Here is a 25,348-nt window from a genome sequence, read left to right as displayed (position 1 = left end):
GTTATGTTGTTCATAAATGAAGCTCCAAACATATTCAATGATATTCTAAAATGTTACAATTGCTTCTATAATTAAAAAAGTATATTTATCTTGAGCATCCTTCTGATGAGGAAAAGTATACACCTTTTTTTTATATATATATTAGAGACTCATTATTGAAAAAATGAGTCTTGTCACAACTCCACCAGAATCAAATAAAACTGTGGTGTGTATGTGTGTTGATATTGTTCTATATCAAACACTCAAAGTGTTTTAATTTGAGAGTACCTATTTAAAGATACCATTTAATATAGCAAGTATATGTACTCAATATACTTATATTTTTATTGAATACAAAATTTGAGATAAAAAATAGGGAATAAAGAACTATTTTCCCAGTTTTATTATCCGAGGCATAACTTCCTTACATATTTTGATAATTCGAAGACTTGCCGTATAAACAGAGGTTTTTACAGCCACTAAGATACAGATTTAAACGCTTACAAATTTTGCATCCCCTCAAACTTTTACCACAAAACCTCCTGTGCCACTACCACAGTCCTTTTGGTGTGTCACTCCTTGAGACGGATCCTTAACTGGTGTTCCTTCGAATTTTTGCTTTTGTATGGTTTATTTAGCCAAATAAGATATATGAGATACTCGTATGTACAAAGAGCATTGCACATATTTTGCTAAAAGTATACAGTGTTTTAAAAATAATGCAATTTAAAACGAACATATTATATTTCACTTAGTTATATAACATACTTGGAAAGGATTACGGGGTTGCTCGGGCTAAGAAGGGAGAGGGAAATCACATTGAAAATTGTCAAACTAATTGAGAAAAGTAAAAAGTTATTCAGAAAATACTTTTATATCTAAATGGACTGATAATTATAATATGAATATTTGTTGTTTTTGAAAAAGATCTTGATAATTTTAATTCTTATTCTCTTGGAATCTCCACACTATATATGTCAATCTAGTTAAGTAAGGTAAACAGCAACTCCCTCCTCAAACACCAACCCCCCCCTCTCCCCAAAAAAGAAAAAAGCTTCTTCTTATTATTGCCTCTTCTAACCTTTGTATTACTATTATGATTATTAAAAAAATATTGTGTTATAAACTTCAAATAACATACCAGTATATATGCATCTAAAAAAATTCTAGATGAAAAATCCATTTTAAGTTAGGAACAATAATCTTGTCGAAAAAAGAACGCTCGATAACTGGCTCAATTTGGCAAAATTTTTGAAAATAAATGCTGTAGAAATTGGAAATACTCCTGTTAAATTGTAACATAGTTCTTTTTTTCTTTTTTTTTGTGCAAGAAGCATTGTTTTGTGGTATTTGTTCTTAAAAAACTAAAAATTGATTCTAGATGAAAAAATTGAAAAAAAGAGAGAAAAATTGAAAAAAAAAGAGAGAAAAAATGAAAAAAACTGAAAAATTATTTAGAAAATGGCAGATATTTCAGTTAAACATCAATATTTATTTGGCAAATTTACATGCAAACCAATCTAGCGACCCATTTCAACAAACTTTATTCAATTTACTAATCTCATATTTCATTGGAAGTTCATTTGTTTGCACATGAAATTAATGAAATTGCAATTTCCAGAGATATCTTTTTTGCCTATAATTTTTTTTATTTTGAATACATTTAGTAAAAGTATTTATTCGTATAGTTAGCTTTTGAAACACCAATTTTTTTTTTTTTTTAAGTAAGTAACTCAACCCCCTAAGGCTCTTTGAGTTGCAAAAAATGGTTTTTGTGTTTTGGGAATAGCATAAGCCTCCTTATATGACCCCCAAAAAAAAAAAAAAAAAAAAACACCTCAAAAGAGGGACCCATACAAAATTTCAAGCTCCTAGGTTCAACGGTACGGGAACGTATATAGAACACCTACACACACACAATCTTATAATCTTTTACATATATATATACAGATTATATTTATAACAGAATAATTCAAAAGAGAAAAATAACAATTAATGACGTCACAAGGGATCAATTTTACTTTCTTTAATGACCAAAAAGTGGGACTGGACTTGACTGTACAGCGATTTTAAACAAGGACCGGAACAAAATTACTGCAACTACTCCCTTATAACTTATAATAAAATTAAAAAAACACTAAAATATACAGAGTTTTTTTCTTATTTTTTATCTACCTACCTACTATGCTCTGTACCAAATTATTTGTTTGAAGTATTGTGTAAACTAACTTAGGCTCTCTCTTTAAGAGTTATTTTTTACCTTCCTAGCCGATATTACTACTATTAATAATATAACTATATATGAAGACAATAGCCACATACTAGAATGAAGTATTAAAAATAAAAAGATTTCGTGTCTATTTTTTGTGGTGCTTTCTAAAATGATATTCGAACAAAAATAGGGGTTAACAACGGAATAATTACTATGATTATATATATATATATATATATTACTTTAGGAAGCCGTAGGAGGCACCAGTCTTTTAACCTTTATAGTAAGGTCCTATAAGTATATATAAATATTTTTTCAATTCCACTGCAGTAATATATAAAAAATATGTACATTAGGGTGAAGCTACTGTCCCTATTTTGTGCAAACAAATAAATATTATTGTAAAATATGTATGAATCAAATAAAACAATTAGATACATTAAAAAACCAAAAATTTGGTTTTTTATTACATTTTTGAAAAATATATTCGCATTATTCTCAAGGTTAAAATTGAACAATTTCAATAAAATTGCACAGATAAATCCGTATTAAAAAGTTTAAGAGCTGTTGGTCAAAATTTAAGAATTTGTTGGACATTGGGTTCACCCTAATATACAATATATAAAAAAGTCTACAAAGGACGTTAAAAACACACAATTTTGACCCTCTTTTTTACGGTAATTGATTAAATGAAACATTGTTATCTAAGATCTTACATACCTAGACAAATGATCTTTCACTACACAATATATATTGTATGTATGGAAAAGCACCTTCCTCTAAGATTTTGTCTACATTTTGGCCTAAATTTTTATGTATGTGAATACTCCTTTGATTCAATCTCCCCTAAAGTTAATTGATTATTCTGTAATCTGACGTCATGAAGCATCAGCTATATATTATATATCTATTTTCATATGTCTTATTTCAGTGTATATAATATTTTTAACTGAGGCTCTATATTGAATTCTTATATTTCTAGCTGAAATTGGGCTTTGTTAATGAATATAGCTACTTGGGTTCCTCATTTTTCAGGACATTGCCTTTCAGTGGGATCCCTTTAGTAAATAATAAATACCGTGAAATTTAAATATTTCTTTATATGTTTCACGAAGAAATAATACATTTTCAGCTAGTCCTATCAATAAAATATTCTAATTTCTCATTTTCTTCATTGTTATTAATTGCATTGTGAGTAATCGCTCCAAAAATCGCTCATTTTGCTTTTTTTTGGGGTAAAATTACTCATTTTTCTAGTCTGGTATGAAATAAATAGATAATATTGGGATACTAGTTAGATTATTTAAGAGTTTTGGTGATTCTTTGATTATATTTTTGGAGGGAAAGTTTAACTTCAAAGAACCTCTTTCATAGTGAGGGAAAACTATGTATATAAATCAATCAGGTTTATGACTACATTTATGGATATGTCAGGGAGCACGATTCTAACAACAACCAATTAGAGGAAGGGGAAATTTATACCAAAATTGACAGTTGAATAATCCCCCTTGAATCTTACAAGATTGGATAAATACTTTTGTGCCAAATTTGGCTTCAAATTCTAATATGGAATGTGAAAGGTCCTTAGGTACTTATGTTTAAAACCACCATTACATACTCATCAAATGCAAAAATAAACGGAAGAAAATCTTTCTAAAATCTTGTATCGTCAAGATTTTTTGTTGTAAAATTAAAAATAAATTATGTTAAATATAAATCAACACAAATAGTTTTTAATTATCTTTATAAAAATGTATTTTTCTATTAATACAAATCGCTCAATTTTGGATACTCATTTTTCAAAATTTTAATACACTCTTTTTTTGATAATTTTTTTTTTTTTTTTTTTTTTTTTTTGAAGAAAAGCATATCCAGCTTTTTGAATGCTATAACTCCATCCGATCCTCAAAAAAAAAACTACTTATTGATGGAGCAAGCTAATTTTTGATGGATTATTTATAATAATATGAAACTTATTGGATGAAATTATTAAGTAGGGGATTTCCTTAGTAAATCAATAAACGGATTTCAGGAACCCTGGTACCTACATATAAATAGTTTTTCGATAATAATAATACTTTGTATTAAAGTATTATTTAAGTGCATTTTTCTCAAACTTTAATGGTTGTTTAGAAAGCATTGATATAACCAATCTCATATCGACAATACTTTATAAAAGTACCTAATCAATAAAATTAAAATTTTGATTAGTCATGAATTATATTTTATATTAGTTCAAAAATGTTTTTTAATACAAGAGTGATCCATATTTATGGTTACTTTTGTTATATTTTATATAATCAAGTTTATTTCTGTAATAATACTTTTAAAAAAAAAAGTATTCATAAATGAAGATATTTATACATAGGATACTTTAATTCAGAATGACTACCTTAAGTATGGATAAACTTCCGGATTCTACTTCAAAAATTCCCTCCAGCAACAATAATGCAATTCTTAGATTTTTCACACACCTTTGAACATTTGCAAAGCGTAAAGAACCGTGGACTAATGGTCTTAATATCGCTTTAATAAAAAAAGTTGAGGATAATGGGAGTCAGAAGTTTTTTTATTAAAAAAATTGAAAGTTATTAAGACATAACGTTTGGTTTCTATAAGAGCTATTGATTAGAACTTGTTTCCCCACATAAGCAGTTCCAGGGTAATTGTCTATGATCCATGGAAGTACCGTGAGTATGAGTTCCATAACATAGCACCCTGAATCGATCTTCTCTCTTTTTTGAAGAAGTAAGGAGGCAATATCTTTCTGCCCAAAGCAATAACTCCCAAACCTAGGACTTGAGCATGGTAGTTTGCTGGTAGGAACATCAGTTGAAGAAAATATATGTATACTTGATAAATTGTAAAAATATTTTTTTAAAAGCAGATAATCTTGTGATTGGACTGTTTTTGATTTTTAGATTGAAATATGTACTCATGTTTTTATACAAAAGTATTTTCTTCTTGGTGCAATCTTTATTTAAATTAAATAACCCCAGGGGTCTTATCCTTGATCATTATTAATATTTTATACATTAAATGTATTTAATGACGTCATAAGTTCAATCATAATTAATGCCACGCTCTCTGGGGGGGGGGAGGGGGCTCATTATTTCTATTTTTACAATTTAAAATGTCTACATTTCTAATCAGTCTTAATTAAACTCCATGAAATGGCTCTAAAAATAATAAAAAAGAATTAACAACTGTTTTTCAAGATGACTTGATGTCAATGATAAACTTTGATGATTGAATTAAATAACGTACTCAAAATCCATATGAGATGACTCGATTTGTGCAATTAACTTTATTTTCCAAAGATAAGCAACAATACAAGTAGGTCAATATGTAAAAAAAATGTCCTATTATCGCAAATATAATAGTTATTTTATTGCCTAAACTACATAAGTAAGCATTTATAATGAGATAATATTTAATGCACATTAAGGTCTGATATACATATAATAAAAATAGCCATTACAGGGATATACTTTTGATAGACAGTAAGGCTTAAATTCTTCTTCTTTTTTTTTTCCTTTTTTTTTCCTATTTTGACATTGAATTGTTATTTATTTTCCTTAATTTGAACAAATAAAGGGGTGTTATTGTTATAATAAAACTTGATTGTTTAGTCCCTCAAAATGGGCAATAACAGCGATGTTAACTTCAATTCAAAACGCTCTATAAGCAAAGTCAAGGTTTTAATTATCGAATCGAGGTTGACTCTGAAACTAAACTAGGTTTGAAAGTAAAATATTTTCCGATTCGATATCATGAAAAACAATTACTTTCTGATCCGGTACTTAAGAAATGATTAGATGCACCCATATCTATAACTTTTAGGACTATAGTTGTCTACTTTTATGACAAAATTATTCCAATCTATATTTAATTGTTATGGGAGGAAGTTTATGGAACTCTGATTGAAAAGAGAATAATCTCATAAATGTTGCATTACATCTCTTGAGGTGTGTGCCATACCAATAGGATCCACTACATCAACAGACTTACCAACAACAAAAAACTTAAAACTAATCAAATGTCATAAAAAAAGTATTGCCCTGTACTTTATTGGGAAGATCTGGAGCAAATAAAACATAAGAAAAACCTAAAACCATAAAATTTACACAGCCATCGAAAAAATATATCATCAATTATTGAGAAAAATAATGAATCATATTTGTCAACTTTTCTTAAAGAAATGGGATAAAAATTTATTTTGAGGGATGAAAGTATTCTTTTTTTTTTTTTGTAAAAACAATATTATTGAAATAACATAGTCATTTTTTATTTTATTTTTGTTTTAACTTCAATCAAATGAATGATTAATTATCCTACTAAAAGTTGATATAATTCTATATAAATTCGAAAATCGAAGATACATTTGAGATATGAGCATTGTAATGTTTAATACAATAAGGTCAATTGCAACAAGTGTTGCAATTATTCCCGTATTATTTAATCTTTTTTTTATTAATATTTTGTATTTACACTTCAATATAATAGAAAATGGGATTGCTATATGTGTATATAAGAAATACAGATATATTATATATATTAAAAGCAAAAACAAATGAATAATTTTGATCTTGTTTAAAATTATGTACATTAAAACATTGTAGTGAGAACATATACCTCCAAAAGAAGAATAAAAGAACTCACACACCATTTTTTTTTATTTATAATTTTTTTAAAGAGCATAGTAAAATTATAATAATAGGTTGGGAAAAAGTAAATTGGAAGCTTTAGCTTTATTTCAATGATTTGTGCAAAACAATTCAAAAGAGTATCGGCCCAGTATAAATTGCAAATTTTCTTGGTCGCTTTTGATAAGTTTTTCCTTTTCAGTTAGTAAAAATGGAACCTATAACGTATTTCTTCCTTTGAGACCTTCATGCTCGACGCCCTATAATTCACAACTGAACCGGCCAAGCAAAATACCGTGAAGCAAATGTTTGTACTATAAACTCATACCTCTTAGAAAGCTTTATTGTATGATCCGATGTGACCAATAATAAACAAGATATACTTAGTTAAAGAAAAGACCGGAAATACGAAATTACTTTCCCCCCACCTAATATTTTGAATATAATTTTATTATTTTCTCTGCATCAATGCTATTTTAAATGCTGTAGATTATCTTCAATCAAGCAGTAATATATTTGTATCCCTCCAAATGTATAACTTGCACCTAATATAAAAAGAAAGATTTCACAATAATATTACAACAATTATATTTCCCGTCTTCTCATCGCCCTCAAATAATGTCATATCCCTTTATGCTTATACAAAAGTTGCAAAATTAAAGCTTTTACTAAAGTGATCAATTTTTAGTAATTTGGATTCTCAAATTTTTTTTGAGTTCACTGTATAAGACCGTTATACCTTCATATATATTTTACAAAAGATAATTTGTTGCCTTTTTATCAAAAGTTTGCAATAATTGAATTTCAACCTTATGCAATCTCTGATTCCGAGATAAAAAGAGAAAGTATGGCATGCAGGCAAATTTATAGTGTAAAACTTGTTTGTTTTTCCCCCAATCTGTTATCATTTTTCTTTAATTCTATGGGAGATAACACCTAAGTATAAAGTAACAAAAGTATTTGTGCTCGTAAAAAACGGAATATTTGTTGAAGAGTCATCAGTATACGTCTTCCTTGGACTCAGAGTAGAACTGACAATCCTCATCAGGATAATTATAAGTGGAATTTGTGTTTATTTTCTAAACATCAAAACTACTCGCAGCTAATCTCATAAAACGTCATGACGACTAAGGTACTCTCATCCCAAACATTCTTCATGTTGTCAGGGTTACTGCAATAATTTTCCCTTCTTTTTTTTACACATCGATCGGGGAGGTTTTTTACAGCTCTACATATAGCCAATAACACTTCCTGGAAAATGGTTGTGAGAGTGCAAATGCATGCTTAATCAACTGAAATAAAATCCTTCCTTCTAGTCATTTATCAACAGACTATAACTAGAGATGTGAAAAGTGTGGAAAACTTCTCAAGTGTAGATTTAACTATGTATATATATTATGAACCTATAAGATATTTGTGTTCATGTAAAAAAGAAAATCCCTATGCAAAACATTCAAATCCATTAGCAAGGAAAAAACACTTTATTTATTTCGGTCGGTAAAGTTTACCTTTTTTTTATGACATTATCTTAGCAGTAATTCATACGCTTTTCCCAATTCTGCACATTCCAAAATACCATACGTTCTACTTAGTAATTTTTGATCTAAATATTGTACAAATATTTAATATCGTAATATGCAATAATAAATTAAAAATTAATTATTCAGCAACTTGAATAGTTTATATTTTCCTACTCAAAAAATATTTTGTAGTTTTCTTAATTTATAACCATTACAACTGTTGTCAACATTTGACAGCACGCATTCAAATGTAGTTTCTCGAAAGAGTCGTACAAATGGTATAATGTATAAATAGAGTCAATCGTTAACTAACAGATGTAAGTATATTGTGTTAAATTTTTGCATGTTTAAATCAAACCGGATTCTATTAATTGAAGCAATAGCAAAAAGTGTTGCAGTTATACCTGGTATCCCTTATATACATACTTGATGATGAAAATATAATTAATTATGGGAATAGGTCTTTTAGATTCAATTAACATCTATGGTTAAAGATATACATTTTCTTTATACATATTAATTTATTTCGTTTGTTTTCTTAAATTAAAGTATTTGCAGTTTTAGTTTTTTTTTAAAGGCTGCTTAGGACTTTTTTACTATAATGAACCAAATTTTAATAGCTTAGATTTGTGTACAATTAGACATCATTTAGAAAGTGCTTTACTTTAAATTTGCATTGAGTTATAATTTCACTTGACATAAGATTCATTAAAATACATGACCTGTAACAAAGAAATCTGGCACTTCAAATTTCTGATTTTTGTAGCATATATGATGATAAAATTTCGTTATACTTTTGTAGTGAAGTATACATATATAAGTTACACTTAGTAGTCAAACCCCCAAGTTGAATATTTTAAGCCTTCTTCATTTTTAGAAGTAGAAATCAGGTGTGCTGTTGTGATGATTTTGGTGAACAAGGGTATGTAGATTAGTAATACTGAGGCCTCATAGATGAGACAGATCTACAAGAGAAGGGTTTCAGAGTTAAGGAAGGGTCTGGTGGAGACCAGGGGCTCCAAGGGAGTGATCACAAGGAAGGAAGTGCTACAGCTAAGGGCTCCTAGCTCCCCCAACCTGAATACGATGGATTATTTTTTCTGCAGCTACCTTGAGTCAAAGCTCAACATAAGGTCCAGATGGACTCCATAGTCCTAGAATGCTTGAATTTAGATAAATCTTTAGTTTTCAGGGCCTTTGCTTAGTTCAAGAACGGAATCGAGGCCGTTATTGAAGCCAACGTAGGCTTGAATGAATTTTTAAATGGTTGGATCTATTGTTTGGTCTTTTATATTTGAACAAATCTTTAAAAAATTTGTTAATTTAAAGTAGATAAATTCTAATTTCGTTATTTTACCCTGTATATCATCAGAATATCCGTTGGATGACGTTATTAATGAAATTTATTTAGACCGAATATTTGAAAATACACACAAATGCACCGTGTAATTTGTTTTCCATTATCGATTTTTCGTCTTATTTTCTCCTAGTAAGTCTTTTGACCGTTGTGTGGTTGATTAAAATTAGCTCCTTTGAATCTGTGGACCTTTCCAATTAAGTTTTGAATAAAAATTTCATAGCTGGGAAGAATTGGCTCATTACCAAAGATTGTGTACCTTTGTTTCTATTGAAGAAAAGTTATGTGAGACAATAAAGGTGATGCTACTTATAATACTTTTTTAATGATGTTATGAGTCTTACTTAGGAACAAATAATGATGTGAATAAAGACCCTGTTATTACGTTGTAGTAGCTATTTCTTTAACCCAGTTAAACACATCACACGTAAAACAAATTAAGAAGTCATTCCACATCATTTGTTGTTTTCATTGCTAAGGATATCCCTTTGTAACTCAAGCATTCCTTCAACTAATATGATATGTCAAAAATGTATATTTAGTCAACAAATTTAACAGCAGCTAATAAAAAAAAGATGAACACTTCAATAATCAAAAGTGTAATAAATCTTGCCTTCAAGAGTACGCAACACTCGACAAAACTTTTTTTTTTTTTCATATCTCTAAAGAAAATTATCTTATTTTAACTAAATTTCGTTACTATCTCTTTCATTATTGTCCATTTGGCTTTTGGGCTGGCTGTGGCTGGCTAAAAAATGTTAACACAAGAACTAAAAAGGCATGTTTTTTTTTTTTTTTTTCAAAGTTGATATATCCGCTGTGGATTTTACCTTTTCGGTTAGCTTTCTATTTTAATTATATCCATAACATGCTAAAATATCATATTATTCGCCTAAATGAAGTAAAAGATCTAAGCAAGGATGGTCTGTTCGTGGAGTGGGAGGAAAAGGCAGGAGTAATCATTATGATACTATTAAATTAAGACGCTTCTTAACTGCCTTTAATATGATTTTAGATAAAGAAAATGAATTACTACTAATGTTAGGTTAACCTACATTTAAATTTGCATGAGTCCAGGGAAGATATTATAATTATATTGAAATTCATATATATTTATTTTTTATGCTGTAGGGGGCCCAAAAGCCTCAAAAAAGATTTTAACATAATTCGAAAGAGTCTTGCAACGAAAAAATGGTTTTTTTTATATTGCTGGTGTCAAAAATTGACTGTCCAAGTGCACAAGGCTCTTTCCAGCCACTTTTTTATAGCTCTCTTGACAGTACAGGGAGCGGGGATCAATTTGTCGCCAAAATATTTTTTTACAAAAAACAACGCAAAATATACATTTTTTAACTTTTTTATTGAAAATCAAAACTATGACGAGCATATAGGTATAGAGTAGCCATTCATTCGATATAATCATCGTTAGCATCAATAACGGCCTTAATACGGGCTCTGAACCGGCCGCAGGCTCTTCTGACCATCTCATTGTCCATGTTGCCAAATACCTCCTTGATGGAGTCCATCAGGCTATCCTTGGTGCTATGGGGATGTCTGTTGGTATGTTTCTTGACATAGCCCCAGACAAAATAGTCCAAAGGATTAAGGTCGGGAGAGTTAGGAGGCCACAAATCCTTGGTTACGACGTCATAACAGTTCTCGGTTAACCACTGCATGGAGATTTTGGACACATGTCAGGGTGCTGAGTCCTGTTGCCACACCCAGGGCCTGTCTCCGGCCTTCATGGACCTGGTAGGGTCATCCTCAACCATCTTCTTCACCTTGTCGACAAAGTCGGTGTTCCTGATCTTCCTGTCGGCGCCCTTCTCCTTGGGTGCCCTCTTTATGGTGGCATCAACATCCCAGGTGTCCTCTAGCTTCTTACGGATACGCTGAACAGTCCGTAAATTCACTCCTAAGGTTGAAGCAATCGTTGAATTGGAGATTTCACCTCCATTATTTAACAAATGCCATGACTACGGCAGACCTCGAATGCTCCTCGTTCCACTTACAGCTTCTTATCTCCTCATATGATGACGGCATTATGCTAACTGAACTACTTATCGTCAGCTGACAAGAATAGCTTTCCTGTATGGTGTAAAATACCTATATATATTGCATAGTCCTTCATGGAGTTGATTGGATTGGCCTAACCTGTTTTCTTTAACTCCTTCGGGCCCAGTTTGTTCTTTTTTGAAAGAGCCAGTGACAATGCCATTTTCTCTACTTGTGCGTTAGCTAAGAGCTCAGGTATGTTTTTCTTTTGCAACTAATTGCTTATGATCTAATATATCAAAATATGAATTAATTTCAACCACTCAACCTTGATTCATTATTGAAGTGTTCAGATTTCAACGGACCACCTGGTATATATTGATATTATATATTAACCATCAAATCATAACTCTTGCAAAACGTCAAAATAATTAAACATAAATGAGTAGAAGTTGCCTTCTTTTTTTAAATATTAATTAAAAAAATTAATATAAATTGAATTACTCTTTATAATTCCTAGTCAGTTTTTTTATATTATTATTCAACGTTCCTTTTATATGTACAATGCAATTACGTAAATAAATGTTATAGTTTCAAGTTATTGCTGCATTTAAGAACTTTCAAAAATTTCTATGAAGGAGGCCAGATGAAAAATAAAAGCACAAAATAGCTTATTTCATGCAAGCAGTATATTCTTGTGGTGGAAGTTGAGTGTCCTTGATTTTAAACTAAAACACATCCATAATTGTTACTATATAAAAATAATTGAAATAAAAATAAAAATCAAGAATTGAGGGTGTGAAATTCTAAAACTTCTGAGGAGTTACTTTAGTAGCTTTTTATGTTGGGGTTATACCAATGGGTAGAATTTCCCTTCCTTTGCCGTTGGGATCTAGAATATGTCATCAGCGTTAGGGATCTTCAAGGAAAGGTTGGTATATCTAGCAAGAGATCCTATAAAAATTGCTCTAAGTTCGTAAAGGTATATCGGCTCATGTGATGTAAGCTTTCTAGTAATTAATGCCTTTGATTGCCGTAAAATGAAAGGATATCCCTTACAGTTTGAATAATTGAGAGCAATTGGCTGTCATAAACACAAATTCTACTCCTTAACTTCGAAGAATATATACAGGAATTATTCTGCTGTCACTTTTAATAACTTAACAACCGCTCATCAGTGCCATTTTCCGTCTTTCAAGCACGTACACTCGTGGGGATTATATACATAGATGTCCTCTCTTCAAGAATTAAAGATTAATGATTACATATCTCTTTGCCAATTAAAAAAAGTGCTTATATGACGGTCGGATTCAAAGATTTCCAATATTTTATCCATATTTTCAAAATTGCTATTGATGGGCTGTTACAGTATCATGATCATAAAGACGTGACACAATGTAAGCCGCCTGGATTGCACTTCCGCCTTTACCAAAGAAAAACTGTAAAATATGGCGTATTTTCTTTTTGCTGGTGTTATACTTTGACACGTGATCCAACAATACTGAGTCAAACAATCACATAACTATTTATAAAGTTTTTTAAGTACTAAATATTATCTAATTTTATCTTATTACTTATATATAACGCGTTCATACACATACCCATCACCTACAAAAAAAAATGAAAAAAACTATTGTATTCCCTTCCTTACATAAATAAAAAAAATAGGAAGAAAAAAAACAAAGGGCGTGTTCCATGTATAAATTATTTCTTGGTGCTATACCATTTAGATATATTTATACACATTTAGTAATGAATTTTCTTATATCTGTATAATCTATTTATTTCAAATAACCAAATGATGTATGTACAAAAATATATCTTAAAAAAAGTGACTTTGATATGTGCACATATCCTATTTTTTTCATTTTTTAAACCCTTCAATCACGGGGGTTTTCCCCCTTCAATTTAAATAAATAAATATTCATATACTTTTGAGAATGTTTAATTTCGATTAAAAATGCATTATGATTGACATATATGTGTACATGAGGAGTAAATATGTAAATAAAAACTTTATACTGGTGTAAGTAAATAAAAATAATATTAAATCTATACTAATAAAGAAAAGTTAACCTGTATGTAAATTTGGAGGAATGAATAACGCATTTTTAGTATAAAAAATAACAATGTAGTCATATTATTGATATGTTGCATGTGTTTTGCATGTAGCATTGAGCGTGTATATAGGATACACTGTATATAGTGCTCCCAGATGTAGGACATATTCCTATATATATATATGTTACGGCAATGTGCAAAATAATGCTCAGGTAATCTATAAAATTTCCAAGAAATTTTTTCCAAGGTCATTTTAACTTCATTTACATAGTCAGGTAAAATGAATGTGAGTAATTTGGTAATGAAGCAATACATTGCAAGCAATTTGACCATCAAGGATTTGATTAAGATACAATTTCATAGCAATAATTATCTAGTGCATGGATGTCCAACCTATGGATCACAGGATCCCATTGCAGTCTACCAAATGTTTAGGTGTGGCCCACTACTCATTCTCACTTAGAGTAGTATTTTTTTAGTAAAGGTGTCGCAATATATGTCAAAAAATTGATAGTATTTTCTATTTTCTGAGATTATAACAGGGATGTCAGTTTACCTTATTAATGCAGTTTGGCATTAATTTGCCTTTAATGATATTTTGTCTAAAATTGAAATAAATTTGTATTTAGTAGTTTTACTATAAATAACCATTTTTAAAAAAATTTAACTTAATAGGTTCTTTGGCCAACCAAAATAATTTAAGTAGCAATGGAGCCCATTATATTGATAGGCTAGACACCTCTCCTCTAGTACATTCTAAAATACAGCCTACCAACCGGTTGTACAAAATACCCGCATGTTCAAGAGGTGGATTATGACTCGCCTCCATCGCTTCCTTAGAATCAAGAACCCCTTTCAATAGCCTATAATGCACACAAGCTCATTACTTGTGTAAGTGAACCGCTGGTCTTAAAGGTTGATCATTAGGCAGTGCACCTTCATCATTTAGCATTAAGGATTAATAGACCTCAGCTCCTATTTTGTCCAAGTGAAGATGTGAATGGTTAAGGATGGCAGTAATAGCTGATTGGGAATCAGATCGTATTACAACATCTCCTGATGGTTTTTCCATTCGAGTAAGCGCTTTTACTGATCGTGCAATAGGAAAGATCTCTGCTTGGAAGACAGTAAATTCTTTATTTAATGATACATTGGTTTGATGAAGTGACGTATCACCTCGAGTAATTGCCCATCCGGCACCAGTATTGCCTTCTTTATCTTTTGATCCATCTGTATATAAAATAATGTCAGGCCCGTTTACTTCTTGGTTCTTTATCCATGTACGACTACCTTTGATGTAATCCCTGGATTGATTTAATTGTAGTTCAGTGATTATTTTATCGCTGGAGAAGCGATGTCCACGACGTGTAGGAAGGCTACCAATTCCATCCCATGTATCTACAAGGAAGTTTCTTGTTCTCCATCTGGACTTCGTTGCTTGAGATTGAAGAAACAGGTCTAGGGGAATTATACCTAAGACAGATCCCATTACTGCTGGTGGCGTTGATCGAAGTGTTTCGGTCATTGCCAGAAGTACTTTTCTTTCAATTTTGTTCAGTATCTTAATGGCGCTTTTCTTTGTGGTAATTGAATGTCCCTATATGAGTCATCCATAAGAGATAATTGGCCTGACCATTGCTACGTACAGCCAGAAAACTTATTCGGAGGTGAAGCCCCATTTTTGTCCTATAACTGCCTTTACCATGTTCCATATACGAGATACCTTGGCAGCTTTTTCTTTAAGGTGTTCCATCCAAGTAAGACATTGATCAAAAACAACCCCCAAGTATTTCATTTGTGTTGAAAATTCAATTTCTTTACCACCCATTTCTAATCGTGGAAAGTATTTTGATCATAATTTATATGCTTTTGAGAAGACGATTGCACTAGACTTTGCTGGGTTAAAAATCAGATCATTCATTTCGCCCCACCTTAGAACCTCATTCATTGATTCTTGCATATTGTTGACAACGGAGAGAGGATGTTTTCCACTTATCAACAAAACAACATCGTCGGTACTGCCCTAACCGGTCCACTAAGGAATTTCGTCAGCAAGGAGTCCATGACGATGTTCCATATCAATGGTGAAAGAACTCCCCCTTGGGGACTTCTACGCTCAAGAATCATATGAGAGAGCAAATTTTCCTGATTACCCGTAACATATATATATTTGATCTACAATTATACAAGGAACACACACTATTTTTCCCCTTTCATTGCCTAACTCCTCCACTAAAAGAAAAAATAGCCTTTAGTTAGTCAAGAAAAAAATGGGGAAAAAAGTGGGTGTTCCATCTATAGAATATTTATTGAATTATTAAAACACTAGCGGTAGAGCCTGGCATTGCCCGGAATTATTAGGGGTACACGAACGTACAATCGTTTCTTTAATTCTAGGATTTCTCTCCAAGAATCCCATTGGGTAATATTTTTCGGGATTTTATACCTAATGAAAATTACCGGGTAATATATTTTTCCTGAAAAAATAGCTAATTTATTTATTTCATGTAATTATATATATTCTAAAAAAATTGGCTTGCCAATCATTCACTATTTTGTATGAGTATAAGAATTTAAAAAAATCATTTTGTTATTTTTAGGTATGTAAAAAATATCGATAATAAACGTCTAACATTGGCCAATTACCAATCGTTCTCGAACTTCACCCTGTTGATATTTCGATCTGGTTCTAGTATTTATTTTTATTTTTTTTAGATTTAATTATAAACGTTCATATTTTTGGACTTGCGGTATAATTCTAGACAAAGAACTCATTTTGAAAATTTGGGTATACAAAAAACAACACAAAATATAAATTTTTTAACTTTTCTATTGAAAATCAAAACTATGACGAGCATATAGGTATAGAGTAGCCATTCATTCGATATAATCACCATTGGCATCAATAACAGCCTCAATATGGCCTCTGAACCGGACGCAGGCTCTACTGACCATCTCATTGTCCATGTTGCCGAATACCTCCTTGATGGAGTCTATCAGACTGGCCTTGGTGCTATGGGGATGTCTGTTGGTATGTCTCTCGACATAGCCCCAGACAAAATAGTCCAAAGGATTAAGGTCGGGAGAGTTAGGAGGCCACAAATCCTTGGTTACGACGTCATAACAGTTCTCGGTTAACCACTGCATGGAGATTTTGGACACATGTCAGTGTGCTGAGTCCTGTTGCCACACCCAGGGCCTGTCTCCGGCCTCCCGTGGATCCAGGGCAGAACCACCTTCTCCATAACATCCAGGTAGACCTCTGTATTGACCTTTAGACCCGTTTCAAACATGTGGGGAGGCATGACATGACCTTGTGCCCTTGGGTGCCCTCTTTATGGTGGCATCAACATCCCAGGTGTCCTCTAGCTTCTTACGTATACGCTGAACAGTCCGTAAATTCACTCCTAAGGTTGAAGCAACCATTGAATTGGAGATTTCACCTCCATTATTAACCAATGCCATGACTACGGGGGACCTCGAAAACTCCTCGTTCCACTTATAGCTCTTTATCTCCTCATATGATGACGGCATGGTGCTAACTGAACTACGTATCGTCAGCTGACGAGAATAGCTTTCCTTTTTGGTGACCGGTTTTTATTTGATAATGTCGTCTTCAAGTTATCAACGTTCAAAGTAGGCGAAAATTTGATCCCCGCTCCCTGTATATTGACCAATCTTTTTTTTTTTATTATTTTACTCCATTTTGACAATCTTGATCATCTCAGTCGAAAGTTTCACAAAACTAAAATAAAATGAACATTGGTTTAACTTCATGAAGCTATGCGGGAGATCTAATAGGGCATTATTTCTCTTTTTCAGATAAATTTTTAAAACTCCTGCGCCGATTGATTTGCTCTTATAGAAAGTTTCAAAATAAATCAATTTAACAAACCTATTTAATTGTTTTTTTGTTTTGTTTTCATTTGTGTTTAGTTGCTTAGTTTATATCATAATTTAGTTGTTATTCAATTGAAATACCGTAGATTGGGAGTCACCTTTTTTATCATTTCAAAAAAGTATAGATATATTTTAGTCAATTAATTTTATCTTAAATATCCTTATTGTTTTCATATCGGAACTTCTTTTCTCAAGACTTAATTATAAACTAAAATGTTTATATTTATATATATATATATATTATGCATGTAATCTCTCTAGAATGAATAAAGTTAAAGGAGAAGAAAAATAAATTAAGTAAAAATTATGCCAAAGAGAGAATGTGATAAAAAGTATGCTAAGTTTGAGAGACGTGATATCCATCTGCTAACAGAGATCACTAAATGTATGAAAAGTTGCAATGCTTGGCGACCATAAATTCAAACAAAATTAGAAAGGAATAATCAATCAAAATACATATATTTTCTGATCATTAATATCGTACACTTTTTTTTATTTTTTATGTTCACTATTTCGACCTTTTCACATATATCCACATATCTATATCTAGAGACATAGATTGAATATATATAAGTAGTAGGGGTAACTGAGTTCACAGGAGACACAACCAAATATACACTAATATAACTATTCATCCTAGAATTACTTTGTTTTGACACGTGACAGTAAATGACATGATATTTCAACCATATTGCACTCAAGCTAATTTTGCCAGCCATGCGAATAAAGTATATATTTGTTGTTTATAACTTCTTTTTTTTTCAAATATTCTTTAATTTTTTTAATTGTACTCTATTAGTGGTTTAAGTTCGTTGTACAAACAAAAATACAATAGAAAAAAACAAAGAAAAACAATATGAAAAATGATGCAGTAATAAGCATTATTTTCTGAGATGATAGTTGTTTTTTAATTAACATAATAAAATATATTAAAGAGCTCTCTAGGGTAAAACGAGACACACTAATTAGAGTAATATTGATCATGGCTTAGTGGATGTTTCTGATATTGTGATGAAGTTTTCAAATCATCAATTTGTTGGAAGTGCATCCAGAGCTGGCGAAACTTGGAATTTTTGCATAGATTTGTCAAACGTTGCAAAATAAGAGGTGTAGACTATATGAAGCCTGACAAAATCCTTGCTGCCCAGTACCCACATTTATGTCTGCGGTACACAACAATAAGTGTTAATTAATTATATGTGCCGTACAAGTCATTTTATTAATCACTGTTTAATCATTATTACCTACATAATTAGTAGTTAAATAATTTCAAAAACTCCATTTAGTTTCATTTTACTAATGTAACCAATGCAAAACATTAAGGTAATATACACTCTGAAATTTATTACTACATGGCTATTATCGATTAAAATATATTGGAGATATTGAAAAGTCGTTTCATATTATCCTAATTATCCCTTTTCAATTCAAAAATCGTGTGTCATGAAACTTCTTAAATTTGTTAGTTGATGACGAGTTCTTCTCGTTGAAAAGTGACTTTTATTTTAGAATTAATTTGGTTAAGTGTTGATTTATTTTACTTTCACCCTTTTTAACATATAAATAGGTAATGTAAATATTCTTGAAACGTTTTCCATGGATTAAAATATTAACATATGAATATATATTATACTACAGTGTGCGTCAGCGAATCGTACAGTAATTTATTCCCATGTACAATTTTACCAAGATTTTCGAAAATAAATGAGAAAGAGAATTGAAATTTTTGTTGGTTCATTGGGATGTGATTAGCCTGGCCTCGATCCTGGAGCTGAAGGCCAAGCACCTATTCCTCACAAAGTCATGGCTCCTATCCTCTCACTCCTTGCCCAACGCAGTCTTCAGGGACTCCTTATTGGGGTGAGAGGTCGCACAAGCCTTCCTCTCAATGTCACACATCCCATAGTCCAAAGGGTTGAGGTACGGCGAGCTTGGGGGCCACATGTCCCACAGCTAGAAATTTGTAAGGTTCTTATATCTTTTTGTACTTGTGGGACAGGGTACTATCCTACTGGAACACGTCGCCCCCCTCCGGAAAGTTCTCATCCAGCCACGACTTCACCACGTTGTTTCATGAGGACGAAGTACTCCTACATGCCCACCCTAAGTCCATTTTCGAGCGAGTGAGTCAGTGTTCCTGTCGGAGCACACTAATCCGAACATCATGACCGAAGTAGGATGCTTTGTCGAGTTAATGGTAGGTACTTCATTAATATGGTAAGTGAGGTACCTCTCATTCCTAGCATTACTCGCCTGGTCAACGTTCCAAGTCTTCTTGTAAGAGAAGCCAACTGAGTTGCTTCGTCTCTTTCTCAATCCTCCTCACCTTTGTCACCTCCGTAAAGCGCTGACGTCATCTTCTAAAGTAAGAGACGGCTCCCAGGTTGACCTCCTGAACGTCTTCTCAGAGACCTCAAGGTCCTTGACCTTCTTTTTGATGGTCTGCATCAGGCACCTGTCTATCTTCTCCTTCACCGAGTCCAAAAAGGCTGGAGACTGAATGTTGTTGAGACTACCGCTGCCGGGACTCCTTGCAAGGCTCAGGCCATCCTTTTTCAGCTTCTTCACCTTGTAGACGAGCCTCTCCAAGCGGCCGACGATGCTGACAATTTTTCTACATTGACATGGGTGTCGAGCAAGTCAGATTTTCTTTGAACCTCCATCGTCACTTTTGATCGTAATGCAAATGTTATTTTAAAAAAATCTTTATATTAGATTATAGATTAAGCTCATGTAACTTAAAATAGTTTAAAAGAAGGATTACAAGCTCTAAACCAGTTTAAATCCTATTACATGATTCGCTGCTGCACACGGTACTTATCTTAACTAAAGCAAGTAAAAGATAAAATTTCAACAGGAAAAGTATAAAAGTTGTTAATTTTTAGTCTCAATTTAATAATATAAAAAGCTATTTTGATAAAAATTTATAAGGGAAAAACGGAAGTGAAATACAATATTCATCGTCACTCGAAGCAACCTTTATAAATGAAGAAATTTCATACAGATTAAATTCCCGGAAAGGAAAAAGTATTTAAAAATAAAGAAATATATATTATTAAGGCCCTGTTCACAAGGTAATGTTTTTCAAACTATTATTTACTTCTTCTATGGTGATTAAAAATATTCACATCCAAGGTTTCGAGGGTATTTTCACAGAAATTGGAGGCATGCAGTCGCCACCTTTATGAATGATAAGATTAAGAGCTTGAGAGATCCCCTGACCAAACACTATTATTCTGTTAAGTTCAATGACAAGAGTACATGAAAGTCATCCAAGCCCCAATAAAATATCGACTCTGGGTATCCTTTTACACGACACGACAACGCACAAAAGGGGGAGTCAGATTCTTTCCTTCACATTATTGTACCAAAATATATTTGATCCCATGCTCATTGTTTCGTCATTTGATTACTAATTAAAGGTTGATCCAAATGTTGAGAGTGAGTTGAGTTGAAGGGGGGAAAGAAAAGGAGGGGGGGGAAGTTCATACACGTACTTTGATCAGTTGTATTGGTATTATTTACTATTTATTGTCAATAAATAGTAGCTCATTGAATAAAACAGATAACCCGTATAGCAATTGCAGTCGTCATTCTCAATCATTTCAACTAAATTCACAACCCTATTTACAGCTTTTCATCGTTCTGAGTGAATACAAGCCCAAACAGAAAAATATATGTTGGGTTTTGTGTTCAAAAAACCTTGCCGTTTGTAGTTTTATATCCCCTAGGACTACAAAATTTTGATCAAAGAATGAGGCATGAAAATATATGGGCCATCAAAAATAAAAGAAAGCTTTAATAATATTTCTCCACATTTAATGTGGATTACACTTATTATTTTAAGAATATATTGAATAAAAATGAAAGCTATGTTTAGTATTTAAAAATATGACAATGTTGGTTTTGAGTTGTCTTTTCTTGATTCAATAAAAATCACTTTTTTTATAACTGGTTCATCCTACTAAAAGTTTGGTTTCTTTACTCTTAATGTAAAGCGTCATATTTTCTAATATAATGCTGTTGTTTTTTGGCAAATCTGATGGCAAGTTTAAAAAAGTCAAAATAATGACACTATGTATGAGGCTTCAGGTTTTATTATTACTCTATGCCTTTTATTCGACTCTCTTTTTCATATGTATTCAGGCAGCAGGTATGTAGGGCGAAAAAAAGAAGATGAAACAAATAACATAAAATTGTACATTCATAACAGAACGACTTTTTTGAAAATATTTTATTTGAAAAGAATATTTATACAACTTCATATTATTATTATAAATTATACAGAAATATGTACATACAATACATATATTATATTAATGTATTATATATATATATTATAAAAGTTTCATACTTTAAAAATAAAATAAAAAAGTAAGAAAAGAAAAGAAACAAAAGTTGGAGCTCAAAAACAAAGCAAATTTGCTATTTAGTGAGATATAAGGATACATATTTATTTATATATTTAAGTATGAAGGGAAATATTCTCTAAGAAAGACTCTATATACAGAAGAAAGGAGTAGAAGAACTGTTTTTACATACATCCACGTAGTGAAAAACAAGAAATCAAGAGAACAAGTTGGTCCTTCTACCTTCTTCTATTCTTTACTCTGGGGTCCATTTAAGCAGAAGAAACAATTAGGTACATATAAATGTGTTGGGTTTGTTTTTGCCAGTTGCAATTAATCTTTACAGAAAAAATAGACAATTTTCTAGTCAATCAAAAGCTTAGCACATCAAATAACAACAGATTTTTAATTGTAAGAATCAAGCAAAAAAAAAAAAAAAAAAAAGAAAGTTCATTGAAATATAGTCTTTAGTTAACTGAAGAAAGTAGTTCCTTTCTTTAATAGCATTGATATATAAATTAATAATAGTTATGATACCTGTAAGGTTTAAGTCTTTTTTAGTCCTTTTTGCATTTATTATTTGTTGACTTTTGATAATAATGGCGTATAACTTCCCTTCCCACAATAGTGTACTACAAATTCACCTCTATCACTTGTTGCTCCAAAATTATCGAGCAGTTCATATATGATCCGTTCATAAGTTCTTAAAAGCCTGCAGCTCCGGAAGAGATGGTCAGTAGTCTCGCTCGCTTGATTACAAAACCGGCAAATTATCCTCGGGACATTAAAGAATTTAGCTCACACCTCCAACGTTCCTGGGAGTAAATGATATTTGAACCATCTCTCAGAAGATATCAAGTGTTTACTCTTTATCACTTTGATGTTGTTATAGGTATACTCCTTTGTTGATGTTTTTCCCTCTCAAATAATCACAAAAAGGAATCAAAGTGGATTTATTGAAACACATCCAGATTTCTGACGTAGAAACCCTCGAGTTTTTTTATCCTAAATGTCACTAGGGGCCTTTCAACGCCCCTAAAATGACTTAACCTTGATTTGAAGGACTATTAATCCATTTTATCAATTACTGAGGTTGAACAACGAACCTCCGTGGGAATATCGAAAGAGACGGGTTGCACTTCCAAAAACTTAAAGCGTTCTCCAATGGGTTGTCCCCAACCGAGAGGCAATTCAAACACCTTAGTAACATCCATGCTCTCTTTACATAGATACTGAATTCGTTTGGACTATGAGGCAAGATTTTCCAGAACATTTTTATAAGTAGCATAAGGGTAACCCATAAGAAAGAATTGTCTCTCTTTCAGGAAGTCATTGAGAATAAAACACCAGGGGTCCTCTCTATTACACATATTTATCATCCAATAAAAGCTCAGAACCTTCCATATTTTTCAAACGCTCATCATAGACAGTCCTCCATCATTCAGTTGACTGTGAAGCCCATCATAGGTCATGTTCTTTCTTCTTTTCGCTTGGAGAAATGAGCTGTTTATAGCGGATATATTTTTGTGAGTCTACTCAATGTATGGAGTTAATCATAGAAGATGACCACTTTTGGGGCAACGTAAAGTTCCAGTCAGATATTTTGTCGTGCATATTCAGGTTGAAATTCATGAAGAAAGAAGTAGCTTGATTAAATCTCCTGACAATTTTCTGATTAGTCTTTAAACAATCATCATTCCCCACCCAGATTCCAAGGACTTTGATGTTACTTGTGGTACGAAAACTTGTCCATCCTTTTTCTATCAGTCCTCCATACTCAATAAAAGAATGAGAAACAAATAGATATTATTAGAAAGGGGTCATATCACGGTTAATATAAGTGTTATAAATCAAATAATAGTTTTAACCTATACTTAAAATTCTTGGGTATATTAACTCATCCATAAATTTGAATACAATGCCTATAATTTACTCAAATATATCTATTAAATATAGGGCGGAATGTATATACTAAGTAAATATATATGAATGGAGATTTTCTTCTTTTATTGATTTTTCTTCAAGATTGTTTCTATGTGGATGAACCACATATTTAATTAAATATATTGATAACTTTTTCTTTGCACTAATGTAATTTTAAACGTAGAAGCTTCTACTTTACATGTAGAGCAATAATTTAGTTTATTCCCTCCCAAAATCATATAACAGGGAGCTGATATTTACAAGGATCTTTTCTGTACATATATTATTTTTCTATAGGTAAAATCCTTATGCTAAGCAAATATAAATTAATTTTTAGCTTCATACCTACATGTTGCCATAATTCAGAAAAATGACAATATTTTTAAATAAATATTTAATCATACTATGATGATAAGAATTAGAAAAATATATTTTAGTTGATTCAATTTTAATGTATGGAATATAATGTAATTTTAAGAAAAATATTAAGTTATACTATTCAAATTGCACTTAAAAGTAAATGAAATTCAAATGGATTTTCTTTAAGTAGGTATACGACAAAGAAACATAACATTTTGTATCTATTTTTGCATTTTTAAATTCACCACAAAAACAAATATAGATCTAATCCAAACTAATTAATCCGTGTTAATATATTAGAGTAGTACATTTTTAGGAAATGAGGGATATTTTTTCACAGGTTCAACTTTATTTACATGATTTTAGATTATAAAATTTACGTAATTTTATAAGCATACCATCTCTAAAAACCAATTTTACAATATACTTATTAAATATTCAATCTCATATAGGGCATATAACCTATATAAAACTTCTACTCCCATAAAAATATATTCAAATAGATATTGGTTTTAACAACATTTTAAGATTATTGTATGAAATTCACAGATGTGTAGCTAAGGACATGACTTTTTTTGACAATTTCAAATCCTTGGCTCATTTTTGAATGAGTTTTCTGTAGTCTTTGAATAAAATGTGATTTCAAAATTATTTGGATTCAAAAATATCACGTATAAAACGACTTCAAATTTATGTTATTATCTCATCTAAAGGTTCAATATTATAACTTCATTTTCCAAAAGGCAATAAAACACTTTATATATATTTGAGAAAAGTTTTATTTTTGGTTCATAATGATGGTTCATATTTAAAGTTTTGTTTTAAATAGTTTTGAAAATAATATCGGACAGGTGACGTCTCCCATTGTCCATACACCAAATTTCGATATTTTAATGCCTGGTGATTTTTTTTTTTTTTGTTTCTTTGTACGTAAACTTTTCATGGAGAGGTTTTAAAGGGATATATATTTTATAGAAAAGGATACAACATTTAATTTCTAACATATACTATAATTATGAATGATTAGTTGATTAGTTAATTATTTG

At 31.2% G+C, this 25,348-nt stretch overlaps 2 protein-coding genes across 2 annotated transcripts in view; one reads left to right on the top strand and one right to left on the bottom strand.

The window, feature by feature from the left end:
- Lar (tyrosine-protein phosphatase Lar) overlaps positions 1-25,348 on the top strand; it is a 455,460-nt gene that overhangs the window by 168,476 nt on the left and 261,636 nt on the right. The gene's annotated exons all lie outside the window — the stretch shown is intronic.
- On the bottom strand, positions 14,729-15,598 carry LOC139905632 (uncharacterized). The gene is made up of 2 exons (XM_071889098.1): positions 15,473-15,598; positions 14,729-15,367 (listed from the first exon to the last, which is right to left on the bottom strand). Exons 1-2 carry the CDS (start codon positions 15,596-15,598, stop codon positions 14,729-14,731), a joined length of 765 nt encoding a protein of 254 aa, XP_071745199.1.

The sequence above is a fragment of the Lepeophtheirus salmonis genome, chromosome 6, assembly GCF_016086655.4.
Source record: "Lepeophtheirus salmonis chromosome 6, UVic_Lsal_1.4, whole genome shotgun sequence".
Taxonomy (NCBI): domain Eukaryota; kingdom Metazoa; phylum Arthropoda; class Copepoda; order Siphonostomatoida; family Caligidae; genus Lepeophtheirus; species Lepeophtheirus salmonis.
This window is presented reverse-complemented; position numbering and strand designations above follow the sequence as displayed.

What these genes read in the sequence shown, in the direction of transcription:
- LOC139905632 (XM_071889098.1), bottom strand. Translation starts at nt 15,598, where the DNA reads ATGGGTGGTAAAGAAATTGAATTTTCAACACAAATGAAATACTTGGGG. An exon ending in TATCTCGTATATGGAACATG is followed by an intron (nt 15,368 to 15,472) that starts GTAAAGGCAGTT and finishes TGACTCATATAG; the next exon opens with GGACATTCAATTACCACAAA.